General features: G+C 54.5%; 1 protein-coding gene across 1 annotated transcript in view; it reads right to left on the bottom strand.

Moving 5' to 3' along the window:
• ARHGAP23 (Rho GTPase activating protein 23) overlaps positions 1 to 24468 on the bottom strand; it is a 73128-nt gene extending 48660 nt beyond the window's left edge. Inside the window, exon 1 of the mRNA XM_072780311.1 lies at positions 24346 to 24468. Within this exon, the coding sequence (XP_072636412.1) occupies positions 24346 to 24408 (63 nt within the window). The 5' untranslated portion in view covers positions 24409 to 24468. The remainder of the gene's footprint in view (positions 1 to 24345) is intronic.
• Positions 24469 to 27046: the final 2578 nt, after the last annotated feature.

The raw sequence follows: 27046 nt of genomic DNA, 5'->3' as shown, positions 1-27046 counted from the left end.
CCTAATCATATCTGTCTGGAAAGCTACCAGATGAGGTTGTGAATGCACAGTCTCCTGAAGGGTCTGAGCAAAAACTGGGTGCTCCCCAGTCTGGGAGGCCTTGGCTGAGATTCCAGCCTGGGTCAGGAGGTCCAGTGATAGCCCTTCGGCTCCTTCCACTTGTGGCTATAGTACAGCCAGTTCCACTGAGCCCCACACCCCCCCCTCCCCCATCCCAGGGGTCTGAAGAGTCCAGAGGAGAAACTTCTCTGGGAATTCTGCTGAGGTCTGAAATCCCCTGGATTTCCTATCTCTGCTGACCTGGCAAGGAACTGATCAGGGAGGGGAGAGGGCCTGGGGGAAGCCCCCTGACTGCTGCTACCAGAAGCCCCTGCTCCTCCCCAGTGTGGGCTGCCTCCCCTGAACGCCCTCTGCCCGGGCTCAGAGCTGAGAGGCTGTTTGCAGGGCCCATTGTTTTGCCGGTGTCCTGGATTAAGGTTTAAGCCACCAGCTGCCCCAGTGATGAGAAGTGGCTGGGACAGGTCCCCGCACGCCCCCCACCCCTCCTCCAGCACACATCCTGCCTGGAGCTGCCAGCTGCCTTGCCTTGGGGGTGCCACTCTCCCAGGGCCTGGCTGTAACCCAGGGCAGGCCTTCTTCTCTCAGGTCCCCCCTTGGCCCAAGCAGCCTCCCCCCTTATCTCTGCCTCTCCCTTTCCTCCTTTCCTTCCTCCCAGTCTCCCTTCCCCCATCCCTTCCAACTAGCTCCTGAGAATGTCAGTGTGGTAATGCCCCTGCCACAGCTACTATACCCCTGCCTGAAGAGGAGACACCATAGTCCCCATCAACTATTAGATTTGGCAGCTCGGCTCCCCTGTGGGAAGTTCTTCTTTGATTTTAACCTCAATCCTTCATGTTACTATGCTCAAATTTTCTCTCCTCCCCTCTGACCTGGGACAACACTGGGTCTGGCTCTCATCTTGACAGGAAGGGAGGTGATAGACACAGAAAGAGAGAAGGAGCCAGCAATGGGAACAGAAAGGTGACTAGACTGGGAAGGGGTTTAGCTCACACACATCCCAAAATCTGCTTCTCTGGGGTAGGCACAGAGACAAGGGGATGGAGATGGAGAGGCTCAGGGGACATGGGGACATCACTGATTACCATCCTCCTAGCCCAGATCTATCTCCAAATGTTCTCAGCCTCATGTCAGGAAAGAAAGAGACATCCAGAAATGCCAGCTGATGGTGGGAAGAGGGCAGATGGCCCCAGGGCCACAAATTAGAACTAGACACGTGGTGGGTTAGCAACACCAGGAACCAGAACCCAGGAGTCCTGCTCCTCCCCCCTAGGAGCATAAAGAGGTCATTGCAGGGAGCACAGCGTTCATGCTGGGCATGGTTCCCACTGTGACTCACGCCCTACCAGCCCGGTCGATCCCGGACATCAGACACACTGTCCCCACCCCCTATCTCCAGCCCTGTCAGTCCTCACCCCAAGATCACCCATTACCTGCCACCTCAGCCTCCTTTGCCCACTAGGAAACCCTTGTGTGCCCCTGTGCCCACGGCCCCTACGGGAGAGGGTAGCGTGGTACCCTCCACTCCACTTACTAAGACCCTTGCCTGCCTCTGACTCGGGCTCCCTGCCCAGCAAAGTCCTCAGGACTCCAGGCCCCAGCATCTATTCAAACAACCCTGGTCCCTTCTATCCTTCCACTGCCTATAAACCAAGAAGTTTGAGGCCCTAGAGGCCATCACTCAGACTGGGGAGCCTCTTCCAGCGCCCCGGGAAAAGCTCCCGGCCACAACCTGCCACCCTGGCCCGCATCTCTCCAGCTCCTCACTCACTCCGCGCTTGGGGACATGGGTCCCTTGGGGGCATGGGTCCCGGGACACAGGGCGCACTCAACTCCAAGACCCCAGGGGGCCGGCGGCCTGACCCCACCCGCCTCGAGGAGGCCCACCCTGCCCTGCACCTCCACCCCGCCGGCCCGGCAGCCCGGCAGCCCGCGGCTCTCACCCTGGCGAGGCGCGGCCCGGGCGCGCGGCGGTCGCTGTGGGCGAGGCAGGGCAGCCAGAGGCAGCGCGGCTCCGGGGCGCTGCAGTCCACGCCGACGGCGCGTTCCCAGCGCCAGCCCCAGGCCCCCGCGCGCTCCACGCGCCACACCGCGCTGCCCACGAGCGCCGCGGCCGGCGGGGGCCCCCGGGCCCGGCCGCCGCCCCGGCCCCAGTGCGCCGCGGGCCGGGCTTCCGGAGCGGGGCGCGCCGCGCGGGGGCCCCCGGCTGTTCCACGGCGCCCGGCCGGCGGCGTCCTCGGCCCCCCGGGTGGCGGCCGGGCCCCGGGGGCCCCCGCCCGCCCCCCGGAGCCGCGGGCCCGGGGCCCAGGGGCCCCGAGGGGACGGCCGGCCCGCGCGGACGGCGGCAGGACGGCTGCAGCAGCTCCGCGCCTCCCGCGCCTCCCGAGCCTCCCGGCTGAAGGCGCCTGAGCCCGGACACGCCGGCGAGTCGCGCAGGGCAGACGCCTCCCCCTCCGGGGCGGCCCCTGTGCGCGGCCGCCCCCATCCCACACACACCCACATGCACGCGGGAGGCCCGATACAGCGCCCCCGCACAGCCACACGCGGCACACTCTGCACACGGGCGCGCGCACACACTTTCACCCTCCCACTCGCGACGAAAACTCACGATGCACCGGCCCCACTTGTACTCGACGGTACACACGCACAACCAGCCTCACGTGCCTGAGAAACACACATTCACTCCAGCACATATGTTCCTCGCATGGATGCACACATGTAAACACACACCCTCTCCACCCTATACAGACCCACACCACACCCACACACATCTATACACCTGATATTCTCACATCCACACACACACACACTCACTCTCCCTCTATCCACAGACACTACATAAACACACTATTCCCCTTACATATACATTGTGTGTGGACACCTTTCCATATACACACACACTTTGGACACCCTCCCATGCATATATGGTCCACACACCCCAAAGAGACACATTTGTGAGCATACCCACTGTGTCCCTAAAAGCACACCAGATCCCCTGGTACCCACCCATACACTCCCCACATACCCACAGAGATACCCATGAAGCCAGCTAGATGACATGCACACATTGCCCAGGACATGTACACATTGCCCAGAACACACACTCCATACATTGATGGTGTACCTCCTTGGTTCACACACACACATAACACTCCACACCAGAGTTATGATATACCCTAACGTTGCAGGTGGAGTCCCCACCACCACTTGTAGGGAATTGTGACCAACCCTCTTCCCCAGGACCCCCCTGCCCATTAGTTCCACCCAGAGGGGCAACGACCAAGCTGACAATGGGCTCCAACCTGGCCACCCCCCTCCCCCAGCATGTGAGTCAGACAGGAAGCTCATGTTGATGGCAGACCCTGCCTGCCTCCCTTCCTGGCGGTCTCTTCCCAGGCCCCTTCCCGGGTGGGGCCTTGGCTAGTAGGTGTGTATTTGCCACCACCATTTCTATCTCGTCTGACTGTTCACAGTGTGCTTCTCCCCACAGCCACTCACTGTGGCCCAGGGCCCCTGCTATGACCCAATATTCAGGGAAGGCAATGGAGGCCCAAGAACACTCAGCTTGTTATGGCAGCATGGAACTCCAAGCCCAGATCCCCTCATTCCAACTTTGTATCTTATATCCAAATTCTAGCCAGAAGCCAGAGAAGGGAGGCTGGGGAGGGGGAGCAACTGTAGCCCACCCCTGCTCCCAAATTTAGGAGTTCAGGGAGGAAGAGCCATAGGGCTGGGCCCTTGAGGGGCAGCCACCAGAAGGGAGAATCCTGCAGAAGGGGTACCTCCCTCTGCCTGCCCCCATCCCATCACCTGCGTCCTCTACAAGGACAGCCACAGGGGTGGATTGTGGTGGACTGAGTGGGAGGCAGAGGTAGGGGCACTAGTGGACTACAGGGCTGGGTAGGAGCAAGGGAGGGAGAAGGAAGGGAGGAGGAAGGGTGAGGGTGAGGCAGGCGAGTGGGGGCCAGGGAGCCAGGGAGCGGTTTTGTTCTCCTGCTTCCTGTTTGCCGCTTGCTGGGCCCCCTGTACAAGAGCTGGACCCCCACCCCCACCCGGGCGGAAGCCAGACGGGAAGAGCAAGGCTGCCACCAGCGCTGAGTCAGGAGGGCTTAGGGGCAGAGTAGGAAAGAACTGCAGTCAGGAGGAGCAGAGACCAGGCATCTCCATTAGCACTCTGCCTCCTGTCCCTCCATCACCAGAAAACCAAGGATTCTGGGTCAGGCCCACTCCTGCCCTTGCCTGCCCTGTGCCTCCCTATCAAGCCCCCGCCAAGATCAGGCCTTCAGAAACCAGCTGGGAGCTCCACCAAGCTGTCCTCAGCTATGTCAGACTCCAGACTCTGTGGCCCCAAGCAGAGGGCAACGTCCATAGGGATGTCCTCGTTCAGAGTCTGGCCTGCTCTCCCAGTAAGCAGCCAGTAAAGTCCTCCCAGCTGCCTGACTTCCTTTCCTCTTGCTGCCAATGCAGCCCCCTGCTTCTGAGGAAGTGGAGTAACTCTCCCCCCTCGTGCCCCACGGAGCCTCTCAGGGCCAACAGGTGCTGCTGTGGGTCTGGATCAAGAATCCACTTCCCTCGAAACTGCTGAGGTTTCTGAGAGCTACAGGGAGGGGCGAGGCCGAGAAGCAGCACAGGGTTTCTGTGTTCAGAGACCTAGGAAATGATAAACCCTGTATGATGTCCACTTCCTGCCCTCTAACCTGGCTGGGCAGCAAGGGGGGACCAGGCTCTTCCAACCCAAATGTGCACTTTCTCCACACCACCTCTTTTGCCCAGCCACCTCTATAGGGATGTCAGGAGAGGGGTGCACACAGTAGGGCCTTGAAGGTTGTACAGAGTTTGAATAGATGATTCTACAGGCCTGGGGAGCCTCTCAACCCCCTCCCCCATTTCCTCTGGGAAAGGAATGTGGGGTGGGTCCTAGAGGGTGGGGGGGATGGGGCCCAGGGCTGGGAAATACCAGGCGTTGCTGAGATTCTATTCCAAGCCTTCCTGCCTCGTGTGAGTCCTCCTCCCCTACACCCTCCCCAGCTTCCTCCCCCCAAATCAGGAATTACCCCGCTGAGCAGTCCCTCCCATCATCCTCTAGTTTGACCAGCTTGCAAAATCCATTCACCTTTATCTTGCTAAGGGTCCCTGGGGCAGGGCTTGGGGGCTGTACTTCCAAGGGGAGGGCATCTAGTCTTCCTCTTTCCAAATGAGATAATCATTCTTTACTGTTAGAAAGCACTTTCACTGGATTTCATGTGGCCCTTACCCTACCCAGTGCTATCCAGGGATTGTTTTATACCCATTTTTCAGATGTAGAAACTGAGACCCAAGAGGGCAAATGCCTAGCTCAAGACGTCACTTTTACTAAGCTGACACTCTATCTCAGACTAACTCAGATCTCTTTCTGTTACCCCCTTGTTTATCCATTCAACAACTGCGTCTGGAGTGCCTGCTATGAGCCAGGAGCCAGGCCAGGGGCTAGGACACACGTGGGAGAATAAGACAAGTACACACCTTGCCCTCAGGGGCACTTAAATTTCTACTAGCATCCCAGCTCCTGAAACCTTCAGGGCTCCCCAAATTCCAGATTCAGGTCTGAGCCAGCTGCCTCCACTCCCACCAACAGAGACCCCCACATACCAAGGGAGTCCCTGTGCTAGGGGCTCGGGCCTCTTCTATGAGGAGACAATTTGTTTGACGGTGGGGTCAGAGGCCTTCCAGGTTAGACCTCCAACAAGAGGGTGGCCTGGGCTGTAGAAGCGGAAGACTGCAGGGTCAGCCTGACAACCAGGGACTGGGAAAGAGGAGGAGAGCATCCTGGGGCCCAAGGGTCAAGGCATATAAAAAGAAAAGCAGGGGCGCCTGGGCTGCTCTGTTGGTTAGGCGTCTGACTCTTGATCTCAGCTCAGGTCTTGATCTCAGGGTCGTGGGGTTGGGTCCTGCGTCAGGCCCCGCATTGGGCCCCACAATGGGCTCCATTTCTCTGGCTTTATTGCTAAGCCTCCTCCCAGAATGTAGACCCCCAAACCACATGACAAACAATGCCTCTACTCCAAAAGAATCATCCCACATTTATGACTCTCTGACAGGTCCCATATATTCATCACGTACTACCAAACATGTACCCATAACCACCCCACAACCTCACACACAGACAGTAAATCTACCGCCAGTCCCCATCCATCCCAGGCATGCGGGCAATGTGATACCCAAGGCATGCCCTTCCAGCCCACGCCTGGGCCTCTGACCCCTGCCCCAGTCTCTCAGCTCAAGGGCTGCCTCCCCCAGGCCTCCTCCACCCCTTTGCCCCATTCAGATGCCTGGTTCCCAGCACCACTTGTGTGCAGTCCTGGCATGCCCTAACAGGCCAAGCTGATGAGCCGGCCAAGCAAGCCTGCGTCTCTTCAACTAACTCAATGTGCCATAACCCTGCGTCACTGGGAGCCCCGGTAGCCCACTCAGACTGATCTATGGGGCAGAGGGTGGTCCAAAGGGTCTTTCCAGACTCCATGCTCTTCCCATCCAGAGCCAATCTTGCCCTGAGTTGGGGTGTTTGTGAAACCCTCCTCTCTCACTCTCAAACTGGACCAGAGCCAAGGAAGGCTGGAGGAGGAAAGGGAGGAGGAAGCACTTGCCCTGCCAGGAGTCCTACTGTCGTCTCAAGGAGGGATTGACACAATCTCAGCAGTCAGAATCCCTTGGTTATTCCAAAGAGAGCATGGCTCAGGGGGTTGCATATGGGCTCTGGAGTCCTCTAGAGTCCTCAACTTCAGAATCTGAGTCCAATCTCTACCACTTCCTGGCTGTGAGACCTTGGGCAATTTACTTAACTTCTTGGAGCTTCTGTTCCTCACTAATAAAATGGGTATGACACTCATTTCCACCTCATAGGTTGTTGGGAGAATGAAGTAATTTAAAGGAAGTCCTGAGCACATAGTAAGAGTTCAAGAAATGCAAGCTGGGTTCAGGGTGATTTTTTTTTTCTTTACAATTTTTTTTATTGAGGTATAATTGACACACATATTAGTTTCAGGTGTGCAACCTAATGATTCACTATTTGTATATATTACAAAATGATCACTACAATAAGTCTACTTAACATCTATCACCACACATAGTTACACAAGTTTCTTGTGATAAGAACTTTTAAGATCAGGTCCTTGGGTGGCTCAGTCGGTTAAGCATCTGCCTTTGGCTCAGGTCATGATCTCAGAATCCTGGGATGGAGCCCTGCATCTAGCTCTCTGCTGAGCTAGGAGTCTGCTTCTTCCTTTCCCTCTACCCTGCCCCTTGCTCATTCCTTCTCTCTCTTTCTCTCAAACAAATAAATAAAATCTAAAATAAAAAGAACTTTTAAGATCTTTCACAACTTTCAAATATGCAATTCTGTATTATTAACTATAGTCATCATGTCCTACATTACATCCCTGTGACTTCTTTATTCTTTTATTTTTTTAAAGATTTTATTTATTTATTCATGAGAGACACACAGAGAGAGAGTCAGAGACACAGGCAGAGGAAGAAGCAGGCTCCACACAGGGAGCCCAACATGGGACTCGATCCCAATCCCGGGACTCCAGGATCATGCCCTGGGCCAAAGGCAGGCGCCAAACCATTGAGCCAGCCAGGGATCCCTCTTGTGACTTCTTTATTTTATAACTGAAAGTTTGTACCTTTTGACTTCCTTCACCCATTTTGCCAGCCCCAAGCCCCTGCCTCTGATCACCAAATTTGTTCTGCGTGTCTTTGCTGTTGTCCTTGTTTTTAGATTCCATATATAAGTGAGACTATAGGGATCCCTGGGTGGCGCAGCGGTTTGGCGCCTGCCTTTGGCCCAGGGCGCGATCCTGGAGACCTGGGATCGAATCCCACGTCGGGCTCCCGGTGCATGGAGCCTGCTTCTCCCTCTGCCTGTGTCTCTGCCTCTCTCTCTCTCTCTCTCTCTCTGTGACTATCATAAATAAATAAAAAATTAAAAAAAAAAAGTGAGTCTATAAAGTACTTGTCTTCCTCTGTTTGACTGATTTCACTTAGCATAATGCCCTCGAGGGCAATGCAAGCTGTTCTGATTGTCTTCTGGATCTTCACATTCTCTCACACCCAGCCACACTCAACAATCAGACTTGCATGTGTATACACAATCACAACTCAGCCATGTGTACACAAGGACACCTTAACACAGGCAGACACTCACGGAGGTCTGAGCAGACCCAGCTGAACCCATTCACATGGGCATCACCACCACCTCCCACTGTCAGCCCCCTACAGGCTCCCACATGCCCCAATCTCCCCAGGCAGTCAGGCAGGGAGGCATCATCAGAAGGCCCCATTTCCATAGCATAACTTTGACCCTTTGGGAGTGGGGAAGTAGGCAATATGAGACCCTGGTAGGCAAGGAACATGGAGAAGGTGCCAGGCTGGCAGGGCCTCCACCCTGCAGGAGAGCCAGGCCCCTCCTCAGGGACACCAGAGAGAGGGGAGACTAAAGAGCGTCTTTTCTTATGGTGGGAAATGAACACTTTCAGAAAAGGGTGAGTCTGGAGCCAGCCACAAAGTAAACAACAGGGCCATTGCCCGGGCAACCACAGGCTGGTGTGGGACAGAGCCCACCACAAGTCCTCTCCACCCCCTGATTTACTCCACTCAGCAGGCCTGGCTGTCTCAGTGCATGCCCTCCATGTATCCATTCAGGTGTCTGGGCCCATCTGGGACTCCTCAGAGGAAGAGGCTAAGACTCCTCCATCAGACTAAGGGGCTCCCTGAGAGCAGACAGGGGTTTTGTTCTTGTGTTTTGTGTTTTCATCCCGTATCAGTCCAGGGTCTCCAAGAGGTCATGGCCCGTGTCTTTCCCCTCAGATTGGAGACTGCTCAAGGCATGGCCTGAGTCTCCCTCATTAGCCTGAGAGCTTCCTAAGGACAACTTTTCAGAAATGGATTTGTACAACTAGAATGCCTTGTGCTCCGTAGGCTCTTAAAAAATTGTTAATGGTAAAGATGTGGAGAAATGGGAACCTGCATGCTTTGCTGTTGGAATGCAAAATGGTGTCATTGTTGTGGAAAACAGTATGGCAGGTCTTCTTAATTTTTAAAAATATTTTATTTATTTGAGAGAGAGTGTGTATGCAAAGAGAGAGAGAGAGAGAGAGCGCACAAGCAGGGGAAGGGGCAGAGAGAGAAGCAGATAGACTCCCCGCTGAGCAGGGAGCCTGATGTGGAACTCCATCCTAGGACCGTGGGACCATGACCTGAGCCAAGGACAGATGCTTAACCAACTGAGCTACCCAATGCACCCCAGGTCTTCCTAAAATTAAACAGAATTACTGTATGATCCAGCAATTCTGCTTGTCTCCAAAAGAAGTGAAAACAGGGACTCAAAGCAGTATGTGCGGGCAGCCCCAGTGGCTCAACTGTTTGGTGCCGCCTTCGGTCCAGGGTGTGATCCTAGAGACCCAGGATCGAGTCCCGCGTCGGGCTCCCTGCATGGAGCCTGCTCCTCCCTGTGTCTGTGTCTCTGCCTCTCTCTCTCTCTCTCTCTCTGTCTTTCATGAATAAATAAATAAAATCTTTAAGGAAAAAAAGCAGTATGTGCATGTGCACACCCACATTCATGACAGCATTATTTGCAATAGCCAAAAGGTGGAAACAACCCGAATGTCCCCTGATGCACAAATGGATAAACATAATGTGGTATATCCATACAATAGAATTTATCTGGTCTTAAAAAGGAAGGAAATTACAACACTATGAACCTTGAAGACGTTATGCTTAGTGAAATAAGGTGGGAACCAAAGGAGAAACGTTACATGATACTGCTTATACGAGCTATCTAGATTCACAGAGACAGAATAGAATGGTGGTTGCCACTGGGAAAGGGGTAAGTGAGTGGTTGTTTAATGGGCAGAGAGTAGAAAAAGTTCTAGAGATGGATGGTGGTGATGGTTGCATACAATGAGAACATACTTAATGCCACTGGACTTTCCACTGAAAATGGTAAATTTTACAGTATATGTGTTTTACCACAATTTTAAAAAATGGCAAAGTCCTATTCAAATTCAGATTTGAAGAACATTGTTGCCAGAAGATGGGACAAATGAACAGGTCTCCCAGTGGGGCCTGGAGCAGACCTTCTTCACAGAGGTTGCCCAAGATAGCTGGGTGCCTCCTGTCTGGAGGGCCTTTCCCTCCCACCCCTCTCCATTATGCTTTCTCGGAGTCCCTTTTGTCATCTTTGGGGTCCTATGAGTTCCTGAATAGGAGGAGCTCTTAGGCTGCCAGGGGAGTCTGAACTTTGTCATTGATGAGGACCTACCATCTGGACCCATGGAGGCCCAAACTCTTGGCATGTCACACCCAATGCATCAGGACCTTGGAAGAATTTCCCTAGCAAAAGCCTGCTAACTGTGGGGTTGCCACCCCCTGAGGCCTCACCCCCTCAGCACACACGTCTGTTCCAAGCCTACATACTACCTGTAACACATACACACACGAGGGTGTGCACGCAGAGGCAAGTCCCTTTTCTCAAATGCTTTCTCATACATACACTCCAAGAAAAACATGCCTACACACCGAAGAGTGTACATTTTTGTCAGAGATGCAAGGCAGGTCCCATGTGCAGCAGAGCCCCCTGCTGGCCCAGGTCCGGCACACTTATCTTTCTCACAGTCCAGAGTGGGCAGGGTGCCCTCATTCCCTCCACTCCACCTCTCCCCACTGCATTCCTAAGTCCCTCAGCCCCAAAACAGGTCCCAGGACCACCACTCCCCATCTCCTACAGAGGAGCAGATTCTCTGCAGGAGGACAGGATGACTTGAGACCTTAGGAAGGGTCTCCTACTGGAAAGAGGCCAGGGCCCTTTTTCAGACTAGATCATATTCAGGGTAGTTATTCCTGGAGGCAGGAGAATATTTGCAAGGACTCTGCTCCAAAGTTACATCCATTCTCCTACTCCACACTGGACAGTTCATTTCAGAAGAGACTGAAAGAGAACTCTGGGAGTGGCTCTTCCTATGGCCCCATACAACACTCTTCAGAAGTTCTTCCTGTTGTCCGACCACCTGAGCGGAGACAACAGGTGTACCCACTGGGTTTCTCTCAGGGGAGAGCTCAGTCCTAGTCAAGCTGAGACCACATCCCCTCCCAGGGCAGGTCTCAGCAGATTCCGAAAGTCTCCCCCAGGGTACATGGGGCTCCCGGCAGGGAGAGGCTCTCAGCCCCACCCCTGAAACCACCCACCCCCTCACCCCAGGCCCTGCCCAACCCGCCCAGGTCATCCCTTCACCCAGCCTGTGAGCTGAACCTCTCCCTAATCCAGTCCATGATGCCCCAGAAGCAGCTGGAAGGGTGGAGGGGATGGTGGCTCTGTAGGGACAAACAACCTCCCTTGGCTCTTGCCCATGGGGGAGCTGGGATGGTTTCTGGGCTAGGCTCTGTGGTCAGAAGACACATGGCATCGCCTTTGGCCTCAGATCATACTCTCACCAGCCTGCCTGGCCCCAAATTTGAGACATGGTAACTATCACAGCAGTAATTAAGATCAAACCCTTACTATATGCCAGGCATTCTGCACATGTATTCTCTCATTTAACAGCAGAGCAGCCTCTTGGGACAAATGTGGCACATACCCACTCACTACTCTGGCCCTTTGGACCCCCCACCCTGTCTGGTACAAGGTAGGGAATGCTTAGTGCAGAGGCATTGAGGGGTGGGAGACAGGAGGCAGTGAGAGATTGCTGTCCTAGCATGAATTGGGAGAGAGCATCACACTTGCCATTGATACTGGCCCTTCCCCTTTCCTGGGCTATGTGACCTCCAGGTCAGTCAGGTTTTCTTACTTCTTCAGCTACAAAATGAAGGTAGGGATAGGAGCCTGACAAAGTTGCTGGGAAAGCACTCTGAGAACCAAGAAATGGGAAGTTTTATGGCTTATAACCCTATATTTCACTCATCAGAGTGTGCCCTGCTTCCCAAATGTCTCCTGAGTCTACCCACGAGACCACTTTACCATGTCCATCACTCTGTTCCAAGCTGCCATCACTCCTCTGGTCCCTGACAGTCCAGCCTCATTGTTTTAGTTATGACCACCAGGCCCTGTGGGATGCTTCCAAGCTTCATACCCACAACACCCCCCTCCTCTGTGTTCTGCTACCCTGGTCTACTTCCAGTTCCTTTAGGGTCTAGGAACCTTTCCAGCCGCAGGCCCTTTGCACATGCTGTTTCTGGAATGCTGTTCTCTCTTCCTCAGCTCTTTCCCTGCCTAAGCAAACCACACCCTAATTAATTCCTTTCCACCCTGTAGTTCTAGCAAAAAAGCCACTTCCCCAGAAACACCTCCTCTGGGTCCCAGATTGGGTCAGGTCCCCATGTACCAACTCACATCACTCTTGAATTAGTGTCTATGTATTTATGAGTGTGCTGGGCACACTGTTTCTGAATGGGAAGGAATAAATGAAACTCTCTTTAGAGGGAGACCCCATTGGCCAGAACCCTGTCTCCAGGAGGAGTCTATCTGGGGCAGGGGCTGCTTCGGACCTTTGGTCATCTTTTTGTACCCTTTCCTCAGTGGGAACTGGGTCCAGAAAGTGGGGGTGCTGCAATAAGGGAGTAAGGGGTGGGGAGAAAAGGGAAGCTGCTCCAATCCCCTTTTCAGGGCCCTCTGTCCACCCTCACCCCCAGCCCAGCTGGCCAGACCCTTGTCCACCCAGGCAAGGCTGGCCCCCTACATCCACAGATCTCTCTCCCCCTCCCCCATCTTCCTCCAGGTCTCAGCTTGACGGTTTAGGAAAAACTTCCTGATCCAAGCTAAAGAACTTGCCAGGGTCCTGCAGCTAGTGGCTGCTCTGACTCAAGCCCAGGTCTGTCTGCGGGCAGAGCCCAGGCTCTTAGCCACCTCATTACACGCCTCATTACTACCAGTTTCTCCCTCGAGGCCAGGCCAAAAGACACGCCCCCTCTCCGGGCCTCAGTTTCCTCTTGGGGACTGGGCCACCTCTAGATTTCTGGAAGGCTGACGCAGAAGTCGAAGGTGGGGGAGGGAAGAGGCAGGGACAGGAGCGGGTAAGCTATAGGAGGGAGGAGCGCGGAGGGGCGGCAGCCTCCGGCCAGCCAGACGTGAGAAACGCCAAGTATGCGAACTACGCCAGCCCGAGCTATGAATAGTGCGGCCAAGCTGGCAGCCCAGGTCTGCCCAGCCCGCCCGGCAGCCCCCCCGGCAGCACCCCCGGCAGCCCCCAGCCCCAGCCCGCCCACGCCAGCCCAGCACCGGGGGCCAGACATTCGGCGGGGGCAGGGGAGGCGCGCTGGGGAGCGGAGGTGGAGCCACGGGACCGAAGGGGCGTGGTCATGCAAATAGAAGGCAAATAGAGAGCAGTGCGCCTATCTGATTGGCTGGTCTTGGCAGGTCTGGGAACCAGAGCCGAAGGGGCAGTCCACGGGAGGCGGTGGCCACGCCCAGCGCCGAGCCCGGCCCCTGCTCACACCCGCTTCCACCCTGGCGCCTGGAGGTCCTTCGGGTCACCCCGTGGCTGGTATCCCACTGATGCAGTGCCTCCAGAGGAGGCCTCTCACCCTGTTCATAGGCCCTATGAGGCTCTGCCGCCTTAAGACACCGACCCTCCCACCCCAGAGCCAGGTCAGCCCCGCTTTCTTGGAACTCACCTGTCTGACAGATGGCTGGCACTTGGAAAATTTACAGTGGCTCCCTGGCCTGCCTCTGGACACCCTTTGCTCATCAATGAGGGAGCACACTGGCCTAGGGGCAGAAGACTCAGCCCCTGGCCTAGTCCTGCCCTTGTGTGTCCCTAAACACATCAGTCAACCTCAGAGCCCAGCCCCTAGTCTCATTCTGAGACTATTGACTGTCACTGAGGATGAGGGAGTCAAAAGAGATCTAAGATCGGGTCCCAGCTGTGCGACCCAAGTCAAGTCTCTTCCCTCTCCAAGCTTTTGTCTTCTCAGTTGTAAATGGGGCCCTTTAGAGGACTCAGTGTTGAGTGCTTGACACATAAGAGTTGCTGAACAGGGGGATCCCTGGGTGGCAGAGCGGTTTAGCACCTGCCTTTGGCCCAGGGCGCGATCCTGGAGACCCGGGATCAAATCCCACGTCGGGCTCCCGGTGCATGGAGCCTGCTTCTCCCTCTCCCTCTGCCTGTGTCTCTGCCTCTCTCTCTCTCTCTCTCTCTCTCTGTGACTATCATAAATAAATAAAAATGAAAAAAAAAAGTTGCTGAACAAATCTGAGCTCAGTACTCCACAGAGGCCTTTTTTTTTTTTTTAATGAAACCGTCCCTGATTTTATGAAGAGACAGGCATGCAGCAAATAAAGAGGCTATAAAGCATAGTGTCCAAACATTCCTAAAGAGAATTCAGAGGAATCTGAGTTTGAACCCCAACCTGCCCACTTCTTAGCTGTGTGTCCTTGGACTAGTAACTAACCTCTCTGAGTTTTCTATAATTATAAAACAGAAATAATCTATTCCTCATGGAGTTGTGCAGATTAAAGAGATAGTGTATGTAAAGTGCTTGGCACAGCAGTGTCCAGCACAGGAATGGTCAATGTTAGTTGTGAGGTGCCTGGGTGACTTAGTCAGTTAAGCATCTGCCTTCAGCTGAAGTCATGATCCTGGTATCCTGGGATCGAGTCCAGAGTCGGGCTACCTGCTTAGTGGGGCATCTCCTTCTCCTTCCTCACCCCTGGTGCTCTCTCTCTCTAATAAAGAAATAAAATCTTCTAAAAAATTAAATGTTAGGTGTCATCAATATTCCTGTTATTAACACGTGGTTCTCATAATGCATGCCAAATGCTATGGGAATGTTCATTCATCAACCAACAATATTCAGTCAACAGGTCCTGGTCTAGAAGCTGGAGGTAAAGCAGTGAACAAGATTAAGTCCCTACCTTCGTGGGGCTTAAGAACTACTGCCCAAAGGGGAAGTCCCAATATATTTGAGGAAATGGGGTAGAGTTGGGGGCTTACAGAGAAGGGTATTTGAACTGGGCACTGAAGGATGAATAGGAGTTTAAAAAAAACAAAGAAGGCAGGGAAGGCTTTATCAGACAAGGGGAAGAGATGGTATGACAAGTTTCTGGAAAAGGGAAAAGGATGATACATTCCACCTCTACCCTGTCCTCTCCATCCTTACCTCCAGTTTCAACCCTCATCATCTCTCATGTGATCTGCTGCCTCCACAGTCTTAGACCCTTCCACAGCTCCAAAGTGTCTATGGATGCAAGTCAACTTCCTTAGTATGGCCTGAGGGCTCTGCCATGATGGTGGAGGGGAGGGGTAGGATCTGGCTTTCACCTTCCTTGACAATCTCAACTCTACTCTTGGTCTCGCACTCATTGATGCCTTAAGAGGCCAGGCTATTTCACATCTCTTTTGCCTTTGCTCATGCCGGATCCTTCTGTCTGGAATGCTACTCTCTTTCTCCTCCATGAGCCCCTCTGTCCCAGCAGACATCTTTCAAACCCTGGCAAGCCTTGCCCCCTCAGTGAAGCCTTCTTCCACTTAGAGCTGGAGCACCTTTAGAGGAGGCAGGGGCTTTGCCCAAATATACTGATGGAACCCAGGGCACCCCTATACCACTCAAGAGCAAACCCAAGGAGACACGGGGAGAACGCTTGTGCCCAGCATGGTCATGGAGAAGCAGAACATAATTGTGCTGCCTGCATCCACCACCAGATTATGTCTGCCCTCCCCTCTCCTTCACCATATCAACCCCTACTTGGATTTCAAGGCTCAGCTGGGGGCAAGAGGAAGGGTCCACCTTCCCAGAGTGGTGTGGGTGTCCTCCAGGCTTTTCCTTGTCAAGGAATGTAGCAGTGACCACAGGAACAGGCTTAGGATTCAGAAAATCACAGTTCAATGCAAATGCTAGCTGACCTTCAGTGATATCATCTACCTTCTCCAGGTCTCAGTTCTAGTACCAGTAAATATGTAACCACTGTCTGACGGCCCTTGAAAATGATCAAAAGGAGTTTCACACAAGAATCCTCAACTTAGGGGATCCCTGGGTGGCTCAGTGGTTTAGCGCCTGCCTTTGGCCCAGGGCGTGATCCTGGAGTCTCAGGATCGAGTCCTGCGTCGGGTTCCCGGCGTGGAGCCTGCTTCTCCCTCCTCCTGTCTCTGCCTCTCTCTCTCTATGTGTATCATAAATAAATAAATACATCTTAAAAAAAAAAAGAATCCTCAACTTAACAATAGGTTTAGAAACAGGAGATGAGAGAAAGGAGATTAATCTTATCACCAACTGTTTTTTGTTTTGTTTTTTTTTTTTTACTAACACCTACAGCAATTCTATCCACCAACTCTCTTTCCATCGTGAAACCCTTCTTCCCATCTTTGGGACCACAGTCACACTCAGATGATATCACAGTGAAGACACTCCCTTGTGCCTGCTTCTGTCTGGCTCCTCAGTAAAGCCAGGTCATTTTTATGTCAAGAATTTTGGTAAAGGGCTGCAAAAAATGTTCTGGAATGGCAGGCAGTATAGAGATAAATCTCAGAACCTGTGGTTATGACATCTTAGTGAAGCTTTTGGGTGGTAGGAAAGGCAGACAATGAACCCCTTGAGGGCAGAGCTATGTCTTACTCATCCAGATCCCAAGACCATAGAGGGAGCTGGGAACACAGGAACTCTACATAGGAAATGGTCACCAGATGGACAAAGGTCTGTGTGCATTAAGACCTGGTTTGCATTAAGATCTGGTCATGGTCTGATTTCTCCACTTCCTGGAGTCAGGTCCTCCTGCTGCCCCCAGTGAAGTTAGGGAGAAGAGGAACACTCTATGTATATGCCAGGCCTGGGAATGTCCTCACTGTCCCAGGCCACACCCAGTCTCTCAGATAACACTTTAGCTAGAAAGGTGGGGACCTAAGAGTCTGGGAGCCACTGGAAGAGGAACAGGTCCCAGGAGTGAAGGAAGGGGGGCTGTTTCTCTGTCCCAATAGCAGTCTCAGCCTTGTTGCTTAGACCGCTGTTCCTGCCTCCCCCTCCCCTCTTGCAGACATCCCACCACCTGCTGGGCTTTAGGTTCAATCTCAGCTGTCCCCTCACCCCCATCAGAAGCTTCAGGGCAAAAGGAGGGCAGAGTGCCAAGGATTCATTAGAGTTAATGAAGGCTCAGCTCTGTAGATGCCAGTGCAAGATACAAGAGAGGACCAGAACCGCCCACAGCCCCCCATCAGGGCCTGGGGTTCTCAGCTCCTCCTCCCCCTCTCTTGGGGAAGAACCAGGGGCCACACCCTCAAAAGAGGACAGGAAGATTCTGAAGAATCTTCTCAAGTGTAGAGAGTGCCATGATGCAGAGAGATCAGGGTGTGGGGAGGTGAACTACAAAAGAGCCCCAGGGGGATCCCTGGGTGGCTCAGCAATTTAGCACCTGCCTTCAGCCCAGTGGTCCTAGAGTCCTTGGGTGAGTCCCACATCGGGCTCCCTGCATGGAGCCTACTTCTCCCTCTGCCTGTGTCTCTGCCTCTCTCTCTCTCTCTCATAAATAAATAAAATCCTTAAAAATTTTTTTTTAATTAAAAAAATACAAAAGAGCCCCAGGGTGGGGTAGGGTTCCCACCTGGACTGCCCACTGTTTAGTAAAAAAAAAAAAAAAACCCACCAACAGCAACCCACTTCTTCCTCTCCCTCCTTTCATGGAATTACAGCAGGGCAGAGCTAAAGAGACTCTGGGAACTTTTCAGCCGCCTGAACCCCTTTCCCACCTGGCCTGCATCCTCCATCTTCCTCTTATTTCCGCCTGTCCCTTCCCCTCTGTCTCTGCACATTGGCCTTGGCCTGTCTCTAGGCTTCCAGCTCCCTAGTGAATCAAATGTGTGTGTGTGTGTGTGGGGGGGTGCCTCCAATATCCCTCCAGTTAAAATGTTCAGAGATGTCCCCTCTCTACTTGGCTCCTCTCTCCCTCCCTCCCTTTCTCTTGGAGAACAATACAGTTTCCTCCACATTGAGAATGAAGGAAACTGTGGTGGAAGGTGGGGGTCTCCTCTACAGCCTTTTGAGGGGTGCTCAGGAGCAGGAAAAGCTCCAATAGGCCAGACTGCCACTGTCCCTCCTACCAGGGGCTCTAAGTCCTGCGCCAGCACCAGATCCTCTCCAAGGAGTGTTCTCATGCTCTTTGAGGAAATTAAAAAGGAAGACACAGCTGTGGATTTAGAAGCCCAAGGATTAGACAGAAATCAATCTGGGGACTGATAGAAACCAGGCACATGGCCAAAGTGAACTCTCCCCTTCCCTATATTAACCTACACTTGGGGGCCAGGCCTCCTGGAGTGGTTGTCCTCCTAAATGGCTCCCACATGTCGTTGTCCCCCCGCCACCACCCCAGCCTGGCCACATTCCTCCAGCCCACACCCCTCCTGCCAGCCTGCCTTTGCAAAGAGGCTGGCAGTGGGTCTGTTTCAACATCTTCAACTTGCTTGTGGGTCTCAGACATCCCTAAGCCCCGCCCTGGGCTGTCTCTCCTCCCAGGGATTCAGGCTGAACTTTGAAAGGGTCACTTCAAAGAGGACCTGCCTGTGGAGGGCTCAGCCAGACCCAGGGACAGCTCCTCCTCGGCCAGATTCCCGGAGGCCGGAGACAAAGGCCCCACTGTTCCCCCGACCCCCAGACGCCCCCAAATGCACTGGGCATAAGAAGTCTTTCTTTCTGAGTTCCGCTCTCTACAGGCCACAGCTCTTTGCCACTGGGAGTAGCCCTTGCCCCTCCTTCAGGAGAGGCTGGGGTGTGGGGCACAGGGAGCCAGCAGTTCTCCCTCCACCACCACCATACCCGCTTGGGCAGCCAGGAGCTTCGGAGCTGACTTCAGGACTAGTGGCCTGGGTACCTCACTGCCCCTCAACCAGCACACCCTGCCCGGGCCTGCAATGGCCTCCCCATTCTCCCATCCTTCAGAACCACAGCCACCCTTCCAGGGTTCCTCCAGGCAGCCTCCTAGGCTCTTCAGAGGAGCCTCACAGCCCCCAAACCAGAGCAGCCAACCTCTCATGTTCTCAGGAGGCTGGGGCTCTGCCCCCTTTTCCTGGTGCCCTGCAACAGGAACCAGGTCTCACCTGCTGCCCTAACTTCCTCCCACACGGTGCTGATCCCAAAGCAGTGCCCTTAAAGCTTCTGTTTCAACTCTTCACTCAATGCCTGGATAGGAATCCAGTCCAACTTGTGGGTCCTCACCTCCACTGAGGGGAGTCGCATTACCTCCAGGGGTAGTTCATTTGCTCTGACCTTTCCTTATTGCACCAAAGGTATGTCATTCTCATTTCCATCCAACTATTGTCATCTGTTTAACAATAGTTGCTACTAATAGTTGAGACTACCAAGTGTCAGCCGCTTTACCTATATCATCTCATTTAATCCTCTCAATGATTTTGAGGGATTATTTCAGGGGTAAGAAAATTGAGGCTAAAAACAACCTGGTCACAAGGTCCAGATCATACAGCGAATAAAAGGGGTAGAGCTGAAATTGGAATCCCAGCAGGCTGAAGGCAAGGCCCGACCAACCTGCCTCTAACGTGCCAAGGGGCCAGGCCCGGCCCAGGCCTCCCTCCTGTCTGCCATGGTTGCCCGTATATTAGAAAGACATGTCCACACTAAGTCTCTTTTTTCTTAGCCAGCTCCTCCCACCCCCGGTCTTTGTTAACAAATGAAGTGTGGCCTGGCCACACCAATGACTGATATGATTTCACACTAGCAAATGGGGAGCAGAGGGGTAGTCAGAGGGAAAGAGGTCACCTGCCTGGGGGCATGGGTTTGAGGAGGTTGGAGGAGATGACTGGGCCTAAGGTTTAAGACTGGAGATAGCTGGAAATTCAACCACTTCCCATGGAGGAAAGGTGCATGGGTGGCTATGGCAAGCCCTGCCTCAAAAGAGACACTCTGTCTACCCTCCAACTTGAAAGGGGTAGAATCTTCCACCAAGGTGATGTATTGGGCTAAAGATCTCAGGGCCAGAAAGATGAAAAAGGAACAAGACTTTTTAATCCTGCCTGTAGTCTTTTCCCATGTGCCCATCGTTCAGCACCATCCCCTTAGAATCCTGGGGGAAGAAGGAGGGAGTGAGAGTAAGAGAGAAGCGAGAAGACTAGGGCCCCCAGCGGCCCCTGTTAAGCCTTAGAAGGTAGTCATGGCAGGGTGTGAGCTTCCTTTCCTCCCTAGGTTTAGATCAGGCACTCCTGGCACAGATAACAGGTGATGTACCACTAGGCTGCCTTCCCAAGATTCCAATTCCAGAGACTTCCAAAGGGTTAGATTACAGGATTCTGTGGTTTTTTCATGTTCTGTCCATCAGTCAGTCAATAAACATTCTCTGAGTATTGTCTGTGTGCCTGGCCCTTGAGACACCAAGACAAACACCACACCTTTGGGGCTGCTTGGAATGAGGTTGAGAGCACAGTCAACTCCTCAGCTCTGCCACTTACCACTAGCTGTGTGACCTTAGGAAGCCACAGAATCTCTTTGTATCAGTTTCTCCATCTGCTAAACGGGATAATGAGAAGGTACCTTCCTAGTGGTAAGCACTATGGAAGTAGTTTCTATTATTACTTTTCTTGCCCTTCAATAGCTCCAGGATGATGGGGGAGCCTGATGCGTAGTGTAGACCAGCTGTCAGGATGCCAGGGGTAGAGCTGGGCATGGGAGGCCAGGGGGAAGGGCTGAGAGGCCAGGGGAAGGGCTGCTCCCTGGCCTGTACTTCACAAACATTTATAGAGAGCCGCTCTGTGCCAGGCACTGTGCTGGTCACTGGGGACACGGAGATGAACGGGACACATTGTCCACTCATCCTTGCTCCTCCCCTCTCTCCCAAGGCCCAGTCCCAGAACCCTGCACTGAAGGGGGGGAGGGGGGCAGTTGGGGGGGGGGGCATCATGGACAGAACCGAATGGAGAAAAGCAAGACCTGGGAGCCTGGAAATCAAGACACCTGGGTTCATGTCCACCAATCACAGGCTACCTGACCTTGGGCACTCTCTGGCCTCAGTTTCCCCACTTTAGCATGAAGGAGGTGGAAAAGATGACCCCTCTGGTCCTGATCCACTCTGACAGGTAACAACTCCACTCCCATAGAGCTTTAAACTCACCCCAAGTGCAGTCCCTAGGCCATCCCAGCCTGCTGTCCCACTGAGGCAGAGGGAAAGAGATGCCTGCCTGGTACTGACTGGCACTGCCCTACTAAAGAGTTGGCACAATTTCACATGAAATAGGGGGGCGTGGATCTAAAGGCGGGTTGTTTGAAGGGGGTGGGGGTGCTGGGGAAAGGCAGAGCCAGCTCCCACAGGCCCTATTCATGGCTGTCTCTGGGGAGGGAGAGAGAGCAGGATCATTAAAACCAGGCTTTGTCCAAATCCCTGACCAAGCCAATATCTCACCTTTGAACCCCCGCAGCCAACAGAGCAGGGCTGATGCCCCTTTGGAAGGAAAACACCATGAACTGAGCCACAGCCCAAGGGCTGTGGGCTCGCCTGGGGTGGGGTGGGGGGTTTGCAGGAATAAATGAGCTGATTCCACACCCACCAACATGGGTGGACACCTGAGGCTTCACCACCCTGAGGCCTCCAGTCCTCTGTTCTGTCCCAGCCTGACGACAAGCATCCAAGCTCCAATCCAGCAGGAGGTGATCCTTGTTCTTGAGCCATGGCCAAGATGGACCCAGATTCAGGGTGGGAGTGACAGTGGGAAAAGGGAGGGTTCAAGAAACAGGACGGCAGGGTAGAGAGCATGGGGTGTGCAGCCAGATTGCCAGGTCCCTTCCCTAGCTCTGCCACTTGTTAGTGATGTGACTCTGGCCAAGTGACTAGCTCTTTATGCCTCAGTGTCCTCAACTGTAAAATGGGAATAGTAACTATACCCCCATCACAGTGGTATTGTGAGGATTAAATGAAGTAGTTTTTATAAATCTTGGCCCAGAGTAATTGCTAGCTACATCTTAACTATCGGCTGTATTATTAAAGCAATTCCCCCCTCCTTAAAAACACGTTTTTTTTTTTTTTCCGGGCACTAATGTATACACTTATTTGAATATATTTGCATCCCCTATGAATCTCTCCAGATTCCTACACTTGGAATCTAACATCACAGAGATCTACCTAACCCACTATACTAGAGGAAACTTCCTTGTAGGATGTTCTAGGCCAGACTGGGATACTGCAGTTAGCAAACCTCTCCCTACAAGTTCCCCTGAAGAGCTAACTGCAGCCCCTCATACTGTAACTTAGTCCATTCTACTTCTTTGTAGTATCTTTTACCCTTATATACCAGGTAGTCCTTCTAAGTATCCCTGCAATGAAGGATGAAGTGACACATCCCCCTGCCCACCCCTGCCCTGCTCTATTCTGCAACCAGCACCATCCCTCATGCCCATTCCCATCTCTGGCAAAACTGCTGCACCCCTAGAAGACCAGATGGGCTTCATGCAGCCCTTCCCCATGGGTTCAAGGCAAGCCTGGTGAGGGCACAGAGAGGTCCCCATCGAGGCAGCCCAGCACGAGGCCTACTCCCTGGGTCCAGTCCTTCTCCTCTTGGGCTGGGATCCTCTAAATCCTGCCCCACGCCCCATGGCACCCCAAAGCCACCTTCCTAACAGCAGCCTCCTCCCCAAAACTTCACCTTATGCCAGGATCTCATCAGAGTACCCAGGTTCTAGCTCTAGCACTATCACTGTGTAGTGTCATAGGGTTTTGAGGTCCTGGAATCCAGCATTGAAGGTAAAAGGGATTTACTGCTCTCATTATTCCCAAGGGGAAGGCAAGGCCTCAGATGCTGGAACAGGAGTTCCCAGCCTCCTAGGGGTGAACTCAACCACCTTGTGAGCAAATGGAAGAGGCTGGGGCTGGGGGCCTTTGGGTTGTGTTTGGAGGCGAAATGACTGGTTATGTAATGGAGATTCAAATCGCATGCCAATGAGCACATCTCAGTGAGAACAGCCACTTTTGGGAATAAGGCTGTTGCCCTGGCAGAGGGGGAAAACCACATGGAATCAAACCCCATCCACCCCCAGCTGGGCCTGGGGTGGGGGTGGACATAGTAGGGGGGTTGGAGATGAAGTATGTGTTGGTGTGTGGAGGGGGGTGAATCCAAGGGACTCAGGCTTAATGACCTCCACCCCCACCCCCTGTCCATCCTGAATTTCAAGTTTGTAATTAGGAAACAAACACTTTGGCTGAAAGGTGCAGGGAGAGTCTGTAAAGAGAGATACAGATTGATGGAGAACTGAGTATACATCCAGCTCCTGAGACACAGACCAGTCTCAGAAAGAGTGCAGAGCACCAGACCCCAGCTCCAGAATGGGATGGGGGTGTGGGGGGTGGCAGGCAGGGAGAAGGGAGGTGGCTGAGGAAGAGCATCACTAAGTCCTCCAGCCTTGTCAGAAGAGGAAGAGGCCTAGACCTTGACCCCAACCTGGACCCAGAGGGAACTTCTTTTCCAACCTGGGAAATGACTGGCCTGACCGTGTCCAATCCTTCAACTTGGGAAGGAGGGTGGTGTAGTGTTGGGGTACTCCAGCACCAGGCAACCAGGCCCTGAGGTAGGGGCTGGCTCCAAAGGGCCCCAGAGGCCCTTACCGGCCCCTCCCCAGCTTCAGCAGCTGGCAGATGAAAGAACCCAAGCAAAGCAGCCCAGCGCTGAGTAATGCCCCTGGCACCCCGTGCCCAGACCCACCCACAGCCAGCCCGAGGGGGCGGCGGGGAGCACAGCGGAGCCTTCGGGACCCAGGGTCCCCAGGGCCCGTTTCTCTTCCTCCAGGAGCCCGTGGGGCGGCAGACCGGCTCCCTGAAGCTCGGCCTGCGGTCCGGCCCGGCAGGGGGCGAGTGTGGAGCGGGGAGGGGGGTGTCCGGCCGCAGTGGCCAAGGACATCCCGCTCCGGGAACCCCCTCCCCCACTCCCTCTCCCTCCAGCTGTGCCGGGGCCTCGCCAACGGAAAACGAAAACTCGGGCAGAGGAAACGGCGGCAGATGCCCCGCCTGAAAAACCCGGACAAAAGGCGCGGGCCTCTCGCCCCCGCTGCCCGGCCACGGGGGGCCTGGCACCGCCGCCCTGGTGCGTGCCCTCTGCCCTGGCAGCCCCGTGCGCGTCCCGGGCCCCTGCCTGCCTTCCTCCTTCCCGCCGCCCTGCCCAGGGCACCTCTCGCTGCGGCCCCCTCCCCGGCCCGCCACCAGCCCAAGTTCCCTGCGGCCGTGCCCGCGGTGCCCGCTCCGTGCGCCCCAGGCTGTGCCCGCCGAGCGGGGGCGCCGCGACCCCGGCCCTGCCGCCAGCTCCCCGGCAGCTCCTGGATCCGCCCCCTCCCCTGGCCCAGCGCCCTCACCTGAGGGGGCCGGGGCTCCGGGCGGGGCGGGATCCCGACCAGGCAGAAGGCGACTCCATTCATCGGGCGGCAGCGGCGGCTCTGCGGCCAGGGCACTGCTGGGGGCGCGGGCAGGGACCCGGGAGGGGCGGGGCCGGAGGGGGCGGGGCCGAGCGCCGAGGGCCCCCCCCACCGGGCCAGCCCCTTCGCTCCTCCCCGTGCGCTCCCGATGGGGCGCACCCGCCGCCTCTCCCCAGGGCAGCTGACTGGTAACCGGGGCTCAGGCAGGGGTTTGCGCTGGCAGCGGAGCTGGAGGGCAGTTCAGCCTGGGGAACAGAGGTGGTCTCAGGGAGACAACTTGGGCTGGCCTCCCGGGACCCGGCCCAGATAGATGGCGATCCTGGCCGGCCGAGGAAAGAGGCCAAGGGCACCGAACCCAGAACTAGCACAGGGAGAGAGAGGGTAAGAGGGAGGAAGGGAGAGGGAAGCGGAGAGAAACACAGCCAGGAACAAAGACTGAGACACGGAAAGCATGAAAGAGGCAGAGACAAGATCCAGACAGGGTAGAGAGCAGCAGAGAAAGTCAGAGAGAGATAAAGAGACCCAGGATTGAAGAGAGGGAAAGGCAGCAAGAGGCTTAGGGAGCCTTCCATCCAGACACTCATGGAGACAAGGACAGAGATAGTGATGCCCATGGGGGTGGGGGTGGGAGGGAGCTTTCAGGAGCTCCAGGCCCCTCTATCTAGGGCCTCCCTCCCAGGCAAAGTCTCAGCCCAGGACCTCAAGGAGGCAGAAGCAGAGAGGCTGGAAGAAAGAGGCTGGCAGGTGCCAAAGCCCTTCAAACCCCCAGCCAGCAGCCTGGGGCTCAGGCCTCTGGACCAGCCCAAAGATTTGCTCGGTGCTGGACAGCAGTGAGAACAGAGAAGGCCCCAGGCCTCCCAGTCACAAGCTCCCCACAGCCTTCCTTTAAGGGTTCATTTCAAGCTGGGACCAAAGAGCCACTGGAGTCCTGAGCCAGTTCCTCATTCCTTTCCCCCCAAGCAGGACCCTTCCAGGACATCTCCTGAGGATCCAGGAAGAGATAGTCCCTCCGTTCTTTGTTTCTGCTGAGAAAGTTCTTTCTGCCATCTAACTGACATCCCTCTCACTCTCTACAGCCTACGCTTACCTCTTTCCCATGCCTTCTTGCAGTTTTGTTTTGTTTTTTTTTTTAAGATTTTATTTTATTCATGAGACACACACAGAGAGAGGCAGAGACACAGGCAGAGGGAGAAGCAGGCCCCATGCAAGGAAGCCCAATGTGGAACTCCATCCCAGAATCTGGGATCATGCCCTGAGCCAAAGGCAGGCGCTCAACCATTGAGCCACTTAGGTGTCCCCCACTGAGCCACCTAGGTGTCCCGCCTTCTTGCAGTTTTAAAGGGCTCCTGTATTCCTTCACCCAGATTATGAAGAGAAGAAGGCAGAGGCAACAGATAAGTAGGAATAGGATTTGGATAAGGCAGGCAACGAAAGTGGAAGGCAGACTCTACCAATTGGAATCACTCACCCCCTCTGGGGCAAGAAGACCTCATAAAACCTGCTTACTGCACCACCATCACCAGCCCCAAGTTCCCCCAGGACAAGGGACTTGGGTCCTGGAGCAGAGAGAGAGGCCCAGACACCAACTATGCTGTTCCTAACTCCTGTGAACCTGAGGAAGGACATAGTGACTTGTTTTTAAATCTTATGTTTTATTTGATTTAAGTGCCCCAGAAGTCCATGGAAAGGGACGCTTTTAGAATGATGGAAGGGCACTCCTTGATTCCTCTTCCTTCTCCACCTCTCTTCATCAAGATCGCATGTCCACTTCTGAGAAGTCCTTCCTGCTATCTAACTGTAACCAATCATCCTGCCTATATTGTCTCACTGGGTTCTCAACAAGGTTCCTGTTTCTACCTCCCTCTGCCCTGTAGCTCCAGTGGTCCAAGGCTTGCTGCCACCCTGGTGCGGGGGTCCTCTCCTTGCAGAACAAATGGGCTGTCTATGTAAGGGGGAAGCAGTGGCACCTGGGATCCAGACTGAATGTGGCTGTGGGGGAGGGGGAGAGGGTGGTGGCCGCTGGGGTGCCCCTGGCTCACTTTTTCCAGAGCCTGATGCCCTCAGACACTGCGGGAGGCAGTGAGAGGAAATGAGCTCACACCGGCCAGCAGATGAATTCCTCCCTCCACAATGCACTGCGCTAACCTCCCCCACCCTCTCCCACTTCCCAGAAAGTGCGCTCTTCCCCCACCCTGCTGCCCTTCCCACCTCTTCCTGCACCTTGACCTGCACCCCATCCTGTCCTGGCCCTCCCCCATCCATCTTCTCCAGCCCCTCTTCCTCCCATCCTTTTCCTCAGGATCCTTGGGTCTCACTCCCTGGTTCCACCACCCACCCTGAAATCCACTATATTCCTGGCACACTCTTTCCCTGGGGGTTCTGGAAGTAGACCCCAACATGGGTGGAGGGGGTCCCTCACTGAGAACCCTCCTTATACTGCCCCTCTTTCTAAGCTTCTCCCCCAGCCCAGTACCTTCCTCTGTTCACAAATGCTTATTGAGAATCCTAATAGAGGGCAGCCCGGGTGGCTCAGTGGTTTAGCACCCCCTTCAGCCCAGGGCCTGATCCTGGAGACCTGGGATTGTGTCCCATGTCAGGCTCTTGCATGGAGTCCCCAGGCTCCTGCATGGAGTCTGCTTCT

The sequence above is a fragment of the Canis lupus genome, chromosome 16 (genome assembly GCF_048164855.1).
Source record: "Canis lupus baileyi chromosome 16, mCanLup2.hap1, whole genome shotgun sequence".
Lineage (NCBI taxonomy): Eukaryota > Metazoa > Chordata > Mammalia > Carnivora > Canidae > Canis > Canis lupus.
The sequence above is the reverse complement of the archived record's forward strand: the minus strand, read 5'-3'. Positions and strand labels throughout refer to the sequence as shown.